Source organism: Salmo salar, chromosome 12 (assembly GCF_965601325.2).
Source record: "Salmo salar chromosome 12, fSalSal1, whole genome shotgun sequence".
NCBI classification, from domain to species: domain Eukaryota; kingdom Metazoa; phylum Chordata; class Actinopteri; order Salmoniformes; family Salmonidae; genus Salmo; species Salmo salar.
In genome coordinates this window covers 64,255,536-64,266,617 of record NC_138302.1, presented here as the reverse complement: position 1 = coordinate 64,266,617, position 11,082 = coordinate 64,255,536, and the positions used below count along the sequence as shown (strand labels likewise).

Below are 11,082 nucleotides of genomic sequence, written 5' to 3'. Positions count from 1 at the left end.
CAAGGTAAAAATCTGTCGTTCTGCAGCTGAGCAAGGCAGTTAACCCACTGTTCCCCGGGCGCCGAAGACGTGGATGTCGATTAAGGCAGCCCACCGCACCTCTCTGATTCAGAGGGGTTGGGTTAAATGCGGAAGACACATTTCAGTTGAAGGCATTCAGTTGTACAACTGAATAGGTATCCCCCCTTTCCTTATCCTCCTTTACTATCGGTAGTTTTGGTGGTAATCAATTCGTTTGTCTGCAACTGGTTATACCAAACTTTAACATTAGGCCTTCAATGCAGTTCTATCCTATGAAAAAAACATGTTATATGCAGATGCACACCACACAAACGTTGTGTTGTTGTTGCCAGGTAGATTACTACATAGTTTGCATGTGGGGGGGGCTTGTGTGTTTTATGGTCTTATCCATCCCTGGCACCAGGTGACGCTCTCGGCCTTTCGTCCAGCACTGCACCGCCAGTGCCCCAACAGGGTCCCCGCTGCCCGGATATCAGGCGTTTCTCCTATTTCCATCAATAACCTCCAAGTGTGATCTAACCAAATTTATGACTGGCCGATACGAGCACGTGATTATTTTAAAACATCCCATATTTGGGCAATGGAGAAAAAAATAAAAAATCACCCACCTATAAATCGTGGTCATTTTTAGGATAAAACCCCATGAACTTCAAAAGAGCTACAAATCAAACGCAATAATAATAACAACAAACCGTTACAACTGCTATCTGTAGGCCTACATATTTTACAATTATCGTGTTACATAAAAACTTGAATGCAATAATTTAGTCCATATAAATGCTTCCATTTCGTTTCCTTAGCGTTTTCTCTTGAAATGAGCTCTTACGTAGCAAACTCATTGTTTAAGCAAACTCACGAGGCGTCAGCCTTCGCTTTGCACAACCATGGATACGGCTCTAGCCCCGAACTCAACGTGTCCGGCTACTGTGGTTTTGGAGGGCATGATCACCGGGGGTCATTCGCGTCCCCACCGTCCTCGAGCTCCCTTGGCATGGTAGAGATGAACTCTGGGCTGCATGGCAATCCTGGCGACCTTACACCACGACCAGAGTCTTCCACAGGAGACGCTTCCCAGAGACGCCACATGAACGAGCAGACAAGCCGCCAGGGTTCTCTAAATCTCGGACTGTATTGTCGCAAACCCGAGACGGACTCGGATTTCAGCGAAATGCATATCTGCAAGACTCAAACAGGCGAGATCAAAGTCGTAACTTTGCAACCCGTCCAGCCAGTAAGACAAGGAAACAATTCTACTCAGCCACAAACCAGCGAACCGCAACCACAAATATATCCCTGGATGACTAAACTACACATGGGTCACGGTAAAGTTTCATGTATATATTTTCTTTATTTTGTACAAAGGGAAGTTTCTTTCTCACACCCTCTCTCCTCCCTGTGTGTCTCTATTTTTACCCTCCTAAGTCCATTCACAGTTTTTCTTTCTTGAGTTTTATAGGCTGTATTCGGAAATAATAAAACTCGCAGTCGTAAATTTTATGACAAAGTCATCAATTGCTCGTAAAAATGTCCTGTTACACCGAAGAAGCGATCTGCGTCCAAATTTATGACAGTGTAATTGGATAAGGGAGACACAAGTCCCTTAAAAATCTCAACAAACAATGTTTTCATTCTACTTTATTTAGAATCAAATCAAGATAGTATGATAAGTAGACCTATGATGCTTATTTTGAGGAGAGTTGAAGGGTGAGATTGTGGATTTCACTGTGCACTTTAACTGAACCTTTATAAAATTTGAATAGTCTACTTACTTGCCATGGCAACTTACTTTGTGTTATGTAACAGGGCATGTAACCTACTTTTAGAGGGACAAATTATATTCCTGTAACTGTAACGACCTTGTTCTTGTTTTAGTTGTAGTTATAATAATAATGATTATTATAATAGCAATAATATTATTAGTAATAAGCCTACTAGTAATACAATCGTTGTAGTTTCATTGAGTGAACCCGAATGGACACCTTTTTGTGGGGTTTTGGTAACTCACGCAGCCCCACATTGATTACCATTTATCCAGCCATCCAGCTATCCTCATATAGGCTATATTCATTAAGCCATACAGTAACTAACATTTTAAAATAATATTTTAGCATGAGGATATAGTCACAGAAGAGGCTGTGTTTTGTTATTAATTCTTATTAATTGATATGCTACAAGTCATTGCATGTCCATTGACAAGTTAAGACATATTTTAAGTGATAATGTTGAGAATGTTTCTATGAATTGTCACATTTCCAGTGTGGTCACAGATTATTTTTCTCTCAATTACACTCCAGAGGCTGACGGTAAAAGGTCAAGGACGAGTTACACGCGCTACCAAACTCTGGAGTTGGAGAAAGAGTTCCATTTCAACCGGTATCTGACGCGTCGTAGGCGCATCGAGATCGCCCATACTCTCTGTCTGAACGAGAGGCAGATCAAAATCTGGTTCCAGAACCGCCGAATGAAGTGGAAGAAGGACTCAAAGCTTAAAATTAAAGAGTCAATCTAAAACATGGAGCCATTTTCAAACGTTATCAACGTTCCTTAGAGATGTCATTCAAAGACTGTCAGCACCACCCATGTTTCCAAACAGTGACTTTTGTGATGCGATGTTTCAGTGTGATGACAAATATTGAACATTCTTCGATTATGGATCTGATTATGTAATATACCTGTCATTTTGTTTGAATATTGTATTGTTTTATTTTCTATCTTTGAATATGTACTTGTTCAGCAGAGTCTTATATAACTTGTGAGAATGGAAACGCTTGAAATATATTAAGTAGCGAAAATTGTAACATTTCATCACTTCCCTTTTTTTACCTTAAAGTATTTTAAAGTTGAACGTTTTATTGTTATTATCGTATTACTACTGTACTATCACCATTGTTTTCTTCGTGCCTATTATTTATATAAAAAAACAACAAGAAGGTAAATTCCTTGTAGTTTATCTTCAAACTCCTTAAGTATTTATTTTCTGTTTGTGTTTTTTTAACAGCCCCGTTTAAACAACCAGGGATCTTAAGATGTAACATAGACACATTTTAGTAAATTGCGAGGGCTATATCATTCTGTGATTGTATTTAAAATAGTCCACATAAAATGATTGGTTTTGGACATAAAGTGTCGTGAGAACAGTGATATACTTAAACCTTACTATACATTTCGTAGTTAACATGCATACTGTGAATGGTTTCCTCATGTGAAAAGGTATATTGTATTAGGCTACATAACTTGCCAGTATAGGCAGGGGCTTCATATTTGGGGGAAACATAATATTTGGCCTGATTGTTGACTAAGATCTGACTCAATGTGCCAAGTATGATCATGGGATTTGTTTTTAAACCTCACCATTACGTTTGTCACAAATCATTATTAGCAATTAAGAATATTTTGTAAAACACGAAAAATACATGTAGTGGCAGATTACAGCTGAGAATTGGGCAATAGCCCTCGTGGCCAGTGTTCTGGTCATCCTACATTTCCTGCAAATTTCACATTACTTGGGAACATGGGCCAACAAAAAGACAACCTGTAGTCTAGAATTTATGTAGGCCTAATGTGTAACTTATGTTCACTTCAATAATGATTCATTATTAATGTGGCCTAAGGTTCGAAAGTGAAGAACACAGGCATGGTATTGTATTTCTTCTGAAAACGTATCTCTCCAACTAATGTGAGATTTTGGGTTGACATAAAGGTTGTCATGAGGCAGGAGACTCATGTCCACAATCAACGATGAGTAGCTAACAATTAAACCATTTTCTCGTTTCCGGCGGCTGCCACACAGCACACAAGTGTCAGAACCTTTTGTCATATGCTACACGGTTATAATTCCTCACATATACAACTTTGAAGGCCTTTTGAAATTCACATATTACATTTAACATATTCTTGACCAAGTTTCTTTTCACTTTGTGTAAATAATAATAATCTATTGAGTGGTTTAATGGAGGATGATCCTCTGGAACGAAATGCACTTGAATGACTGAATTACCTATATTAACTAGAACAGTTAGCGCCATAGTATAGCTTAGATTTAAAATGGCTCATCTTGATTATAGATAGCTGAAGTTTTATCTTTGAAGTGGACTGAAATCTTGAGGAGAAAGGCATTCGTGCTATGTTTGTGTTTTAAGTAATGAAATAAAGATGGGTGAATTTGGGGGGAAAAAAACAGCGTCTTATGTGCTTCATATTACAACTATGTCTTTTGAATGTGTCACGGGGAAAACGGGGTGTGGGAAAGTATAATGGTATACTGGAACTTTGTGCGGCTAATTCAGTAGCGGTTTGATTAGCCAACTTCAAGCAGTGGCTGTTTTTTTACTCTTTGGCCCTTAGCAGTTCTCAACGTGCTCGCCGGTTCACTGTCAGGCTCCACTTCCTTAGTAATTGTTTACAGTACAGACGGATGCCTGTAAAACTTTATGGCCCTGTCGTGTCATAAAACTTTACAGCTTTCCCTAACACCGCTCAAACAACGACAGTTGTTTCCTGTCTAGCGAAACAGATGCACTTTCAGGAAGGCTCTGAATACAGGAGAAAACGCTTCCATTTGATGTAACCAATCTGTTCATTTTGCTAAAATAGTAACTTAATTACCCAAGATTGACAAAATGAATATCATTTTCCCAGGGAAAAGTAAACTTGTAAACCAAAATCCCAAGCAGCAGTTGAACTAGAAATACTATATGATTCTCTTAGGCTATTTCCAGGAACATTCAACACAGTATCTAACTTATGTGACAACGTAAAAGCTTTCTCTTGTCGTTTTGAATGATCCAGCAACGTTGGACCCGAAACTATCATTTATAACTTATTTGAACTCAAAACAGGTCCAAACATGATTTCTTCCTTAATGTCACATGTTGTCCATATCAATGTTTCTGACGGAACTTTTCGATCAAAAACACATTTATGGAGCCACCTTTGAGGGAAACGTGCACTAAAGTATCACTTTTGCATCGATCATTTTAAAAACCGCTGGTTATAGAGGATTCTGGTTTGGTTTAATTATTAGGGTCAACTATCTTGTCTGTCTGTAATAGTAGCCTACATGCCTTGCCTCCATGATCCTACACCGGGAGCAGTATGACGCCATGTAAAAAACCCTCAGGAGGAACCTCTGGAGCCGTCATCACGCAGCATCAACCTTGCTGTCTCAAACATATCAACACAGGTAAACAGTGCTGGACAACCCCTCCCCTCCTCAAGCCCTTTCGCATGTGAAGGAGTCCTTTCCACAAGAGGATAAACTGGTGTCTACCTTGCAGTCTTCTGCGACTTCTTGGTACAGTATTTCCCCAACACTATTTACATGTCAAACCCTGTTCCACGTCAGAAAGAATGAAACGAACGTGACTCACCTCTTCATTATTGTGGTTATAGTTCCCCCAAGAAGTCGTACGTTCAGACTTGACGCGTAGAGTAGTTTTGTTTTGTTCTATTGGATAGCCTGCTATTTTGTTTCCGTCTGTCTGTCTTTTGTACTTTTAAACTTTTGGAGGTTGTGTATGCAGATGGGCCTAGGGCGCTGACCCTGAGTGGCTCGCGGGGAACACGTGATGCCATTAAAGTAAGTTTTATGGTTTGGGAGAGCTGACAACCCAGTCCTGGATATATTTACATCATATGTAATCTTAACTGTCGTGAATCGCAGCTGTTGGACGCTCGTATCTGAGTGGACGGTGGGGTATGAGGCGTTTAGTAAGGACTATCTAGCCCTCAATACTCTGCACTCTCATCGTTTGACTCAGGCAAGTGGTTCCCAGACGGTGCAGTAAGTTAATAATCTTGTTTATCTTGCTGGTAATGAAATAGACACCTGCCCCTTGTAACACCAGGGGGGGTAATTAATACTGTAATTTTAATGTTAGCCTGATAAATGCTTTGATGATCTGGCGCGAATGGTTTTCAATTAGGCTCTTTACATGTTGGCATTTTCTCTCAACTCAGATGACTTTTAAAGGTAGACTAGTTGCATGTGGTATAGATGTGATGGTGTGGGGGTTAACAGTTCAGTATAGGCTAAGTGCGTTTCATTTAGGTCTTTGTAGCTTGTGGCATATCGGAAGCCCCCTGTGTTCTCTTGACGTGTGTGGAGTTGTCGTTACATAATTAGACTTCAACATTGCAATGTGATTGTCGTTGAGTTAATTTGGTTTAGTTGATCCAGCAATCAATCAGCTCTGATTCAGCAATCACCATTTATACAGGGTTAATAGCTTAATGTTTTTTAAGGGAACATGAACATAAAACAAAATGGGTTGATTAGTAATGAACAAATAATAACTCCTTTAAAAATTCAACATGGAAGCAAGGCAATTGTAGGCTATCAACTTTCAAAAGAGTATCACAGCTCACTGTATTGAATAGTATTGTGTCTGTGTGAGTGGGGTGGGGGTGGGATGGGGGTGGGGGTGGAGGGTAGTCTACAAAGGACCCATTCTGCTGCTATCAGGCTACTTAGAAGCTAGGTTTCTATCCGACTTGTCGAGGGATATATATTCTAAAATCCGCATAAAGGTGTATAGTCTACATGATGAGATTATTATGGATAAGAGCAAGAATATTTTGATTTGTCAAACGGCAGTCAAGCAGAATAAGACCCTCGATATCTATTGGCAAGGAGCATCAACATCACAGTGCACTTTCACCACCCTGTGAAGTTCACCATCATTTAATTTCAGATGTATTCTAATAAACTGCATGGTTTCCCGAGTCTTAGTGGGAGGACACAGCATATCATAGCGTGACTCCAAGTTTACTTCGACATGATGGTTATTATTTCAATATTTGAGCATAAAGGCGTTTCCACCGCCATTTCTCGCACAATTAATTTTACGACAAAAACAGCTCACCATCTCGAATGAACAAATTATTTGTCGCATTTATAAAATTGTACCTAAACTCTCTGTTTCCATCCCAGCTGTCGTGATTAAAAAAAATATATATATATGACTTTACTCGCATAAAAACTTTGAATGGTAACGTGGTTTGTGATAGCAATTATTCCATCTCAAAGTTTGTAGCAAGCATAACAGCCGGTTGGACCATTAAACCCTGTGATGCCTGCCAGTATCGCAGGCACCCATTCATTCATTAGAGACTCCCGGTCCTTACTGAACACAGGAACAGATTGTGCAAGTCTAATTTTCCGGCCCTCTGAATTTAACTTAAAAAATCCCAGCTGGGTAGGCCTAGTGGGTTGCTTGTGTTTAACGTTAGATGGTGGCTTGCTGTTAGTTCAATAGACAGGTTTTACAAGTGGTGATTTGTTTCATTCTCTGTTTGATGTTTGTTTTGAATAGTTTCCCCCAGAGGCTGTATGGAAGTTTCCATGAGTAGCCTAGTTTAGGCTTCACCAGTAGCCTAGGAAATGTAGACAGGAGCTCATTTCTTAATTAATTGAATATCAACAAAATGTCAATATTGTTGGAATACATTTTTTACATGACAAATACAGTCAGGGCCAGATCCCTATTATGGTTCAGGATATAACGATTGGGTCATGTGATGTCATGTCTGTTTGACTACTCTCTACAGACTGCTGCAATTCTGGCCTCATTAAACCTCTACGGGTTCGGTGTCCCTATACCTGGACAGTTGAGCTAACGTGCACTAATGTGATTAGCATGATGTTGTAAGTAACAGAAAACTTTCCAGGACATAGACATGTCTTATATGGGCAGAAAACTTAAATTCTTGTTAACATAACTGCACTGTCCAATTTACAGTAGCTATTACAGTGAAAAAATACCATGCTATTGTTTGAGGAGAGTGCACAACAACAGAAAACCTTTATCACAGAAACTGGATTGATACATTCACCTCTGAAGCTAAATAATGTGCTTACATTCAGTAATCTTGCTCTGATTTGTCATCCTGCGGGTCCCAGAGATAAAATGTAGTATAGTTTTGCTTGATAAAATACATTTTTAAATTCAAATGTGGGAACTGGGTTCTACAGTTTGAACCCCTGCTGTCTCTGGCTCCACACCTACTCCACCCGGCCATCTAGATGTGTGAAAGTTAGTATATAAGCTAATGATCCATCATGTATGACATTTCATTTTTGTATGTTCTCTGTAGTTATGAACTTGAAAATGTATCTATTGACCAATTCGGCACATTTGGGCAGATATTGTTCAGTATTGCAATGCTTCACTGGATCTATCTGAAACTTTGCACACATACTGCTGCCATCTAGTGGTCACAATCTAAATTGCGCCTAAACTGCAATATTATATTATGGCATTTCTCTTGCATTTCAAAGATGATGGAACAACAACAAAAAACATAGAAAATGCATGTTTTTTTGTTTGTATTATCTACCAGATCTAATATGTTATATTCTCCTACATTCATTTCACTTTTCCACAATCTTCAAAGTGTTTCCTTTCAAATGTTATCAAGAATATGCATATCCTTGCTTCAGGTCCTGAGCTACAGGCAGTTGGATTTGGGTATGTCATTCTAGGCAAAAATTGAAAAAAAGGGCCTGATCCTTAAGAGGTTTTTAACATAACATTGGACAGGTACCTGTGATATTCAATGTTATAATGAGACTTTAAAAAATACTACAGGCCACCGCTATACATTTTGAATGATCTTGACTCTAAAATGAAAAGTTGAGTTTGTTATGAGGTTCTGCAAGGGTATAATATGGTCATGTTGGGCATTCTTATAGTATTGTGTAATTGAAGCAACAACAAAACTGCTGGCTTCAAATCAAATGTTATTTGCCACATACACATGGTTAGCAGATGTTAATGTGAGTGTAGCGAAATGCTTCTGGTTCCGACAGTGCAGTAATTTCTAACAAGTAATCTAACAGTTCCCCAAAAACGACCTAATACACACAAATCTAAAAGGGGTGTAATAAATATATGGATGAGCGATGGCCAAGGCGGCAAGGCGGTGCAATAGATGGTATAAAATACAGTATATACACATATGATATGAGTAATGTAAGATATGTAAAAATTATTAAAGTGGCATTGTTTAAAGTGACTAGTGATCCATTTGTTAAAGTGGCCAATGATTGGGTCCCCATGTAGGCAGCAGCCTCTCTGAGTTAATGATTGCTGTTTAGCAGTCTGATGGCCTTGAGATAGAAGCTGTTCTTCAGTCTCTCGGTCCCAGTTTTGATGCACCTGTACTGACCTCGCCTTCTGGATGGTAGCGGGGTGAGCAGGCAGTGGCTCGGGTGGTTATTGTCTTTGATTATTTTTTTGCCTTCCTGTGACATCGGGTGCTATAGGTGTCATGGAGGGCAGGTAGTTTGCACCACCCTAAGACTGCACCACCCTCTGGAGAACCTTGCGGTTGAGGGCGGAGCAGTTGCTGTACCAGGCTGTGATACAGCCCGACAGGATGCTCTCGATTGTGGATCTGTAAAAGTTAGTCAGGGTTTTTGGTGACAAGCCAAATTTCTTCAGCCTCCTGAAGTTGAAGAGGCGCTGTTGCACCTTCTTAACCACACTGTCTGTGTGGCTGGACCATTTCAGTTTGTCATTGATGTGTACGCCGAGGAACTTAAATCTTTCCACTTTCTCCACTGCTGTCCCTTCGATGTGGATAGGGGGGTGCTCCCTCTGCTGTTTCCTGAAGTCCACGACCATCTCCTTTGTTTTGTTGACTTTGAGTGTGAGGTTGTTTTCCTGACACCACACTCCGAGTGCCCTCACCTCCTCCCTGTAGGCTGTCTCGTCGTTGTTGGTGATCAAGCCCACTACTGTTGTGTCGTCTGCAAACTTGAGGATTGAGTTGGAGGCGTGCATGGCCACGCAGTCATGGGTGAACAGGGAGTACAGGAGGGGGCTGAGCACGCACCCTTGTGGGGCCCCAGTGTTGAGGGTCAGTGAGGTGGAGATGTTGTTTCCTACCTTCACCACCTGGGGCGGCCAGTCAGAAAGTCCAGGACCCAATTGCACAGGGCGGGGTCAAGGCCCAGGGCCTCCAGCTTGATGATGAGCTTGGAGGGTACTATGATGTTGAATGCTGAGCTGTAGTCAATGAATAGCATTCTTACATAGGTATTCCTCTTGTCCAGATGGGATAGGGCAGTGTGCAGTGTGATGGCAATTGCATCATCTGTGGACCTGTTAGGGCGGTATGCAAACGGAAGTGGGTCTAGGGTGGCCAGTAAGGTGCAGGTTGATATGATCCTTGACTAGTCTCTCAAAGCACTTCATGATGACAGAAGTGAGTGGTACGGGGCGGTAGTCATTTAGTTCAGTTATCTTTGCCTTCTTGGGTACAGCAGACTAGGGAGCAATTGGGAGCGATTGAATATGTTCATAAACACACCAGCCAGCTGGTCTGCACATGCTCTGAGGACGTGGCTATGGATGCCGTGTGGGCCAGCAACCTTGCGAGGGTTTAACACGTTTAAATGTTTTACTCACGTCGGCCACGGAGAAGGAGGAGGGGGGGCGCAGTTGTTGTTAGCGGACCGGGACGGTGGCACTGTATTATCCTCAGAGCGGGCAAAGAAGGTGTTTAGTTTGTCTGGAAGTGTGACGTCGGTGTACGTGATGTGGCTGATTTTGTTTTTGTAGTCCGTGATTTCCTGTAGACCCTGCCACATACGTCTCATGTCTGAGCCATTGAATTGCGACTCCACTTTGTCCCTGTACCAGCATTTCGCTTGTTTGGTTGCCTTGCGGAGGGAATAACTACACTGTTTATATTCAGCCATATTCCCAGACCTCTTTCCATAGTTAAATGCTGTGGTTCGCGCTTTCAGTTTTGCGCAAACGCCACCATCCATCCACGGTTTCTGGTTAAGAAATGGCTCTCGTCACTGGTACATCCTGTTTGAGTTTCTGCCTATAAGACGGTAGGAGCAAGATGGCATTGTGGTCGGATTTCCCGAAGTGAGGGCGGCATCTTGCTCCTACCGTCTTATAGGCAGAAACTCAAACAGGATGTACCAGTGACTAGAAACATTCAATGCTGGTCTGACCAATTGGAATCCACGCTTCAAGATTGTTTTGATCACGCGGACTGGGATATGTTCCGGTCAGCCTCAGAGAATAACATTGACCTATATGC

At 41.1% G+C, this 11,082-nt stretch overlaps 1 protein-coding gene across 2 annotated transcripts; it reads left to right on the top strand.

Moving 5' to 3' along the window:
- The first annotated feature begins 353 nt into the window (after window positions 1-353).
- Window positions 354-4,198, top strand: hoxc5ba (homeobox protein HoxC5ba). 2 transcript variants are annotated; one of them, XM_014132286.3, is made up of 2 exons: window positions 354-1,343; window positions 2,316-4,198. In XM_014132286.3, the coding sequence occupies exons 1-2, from the start codon at window positions 836-838 to the stop codon at window positions 2,528-2,530; spliced, it is 723 nt and encodes a 240-aa protein (XP_013987761.2). In that variant the 5' UTR covers window positions 354-835; the 3' UTR covers window positions 2,531-4,198.
- Window positions 4,199-11,082: the final 6,884 nt, after the last annotated feature.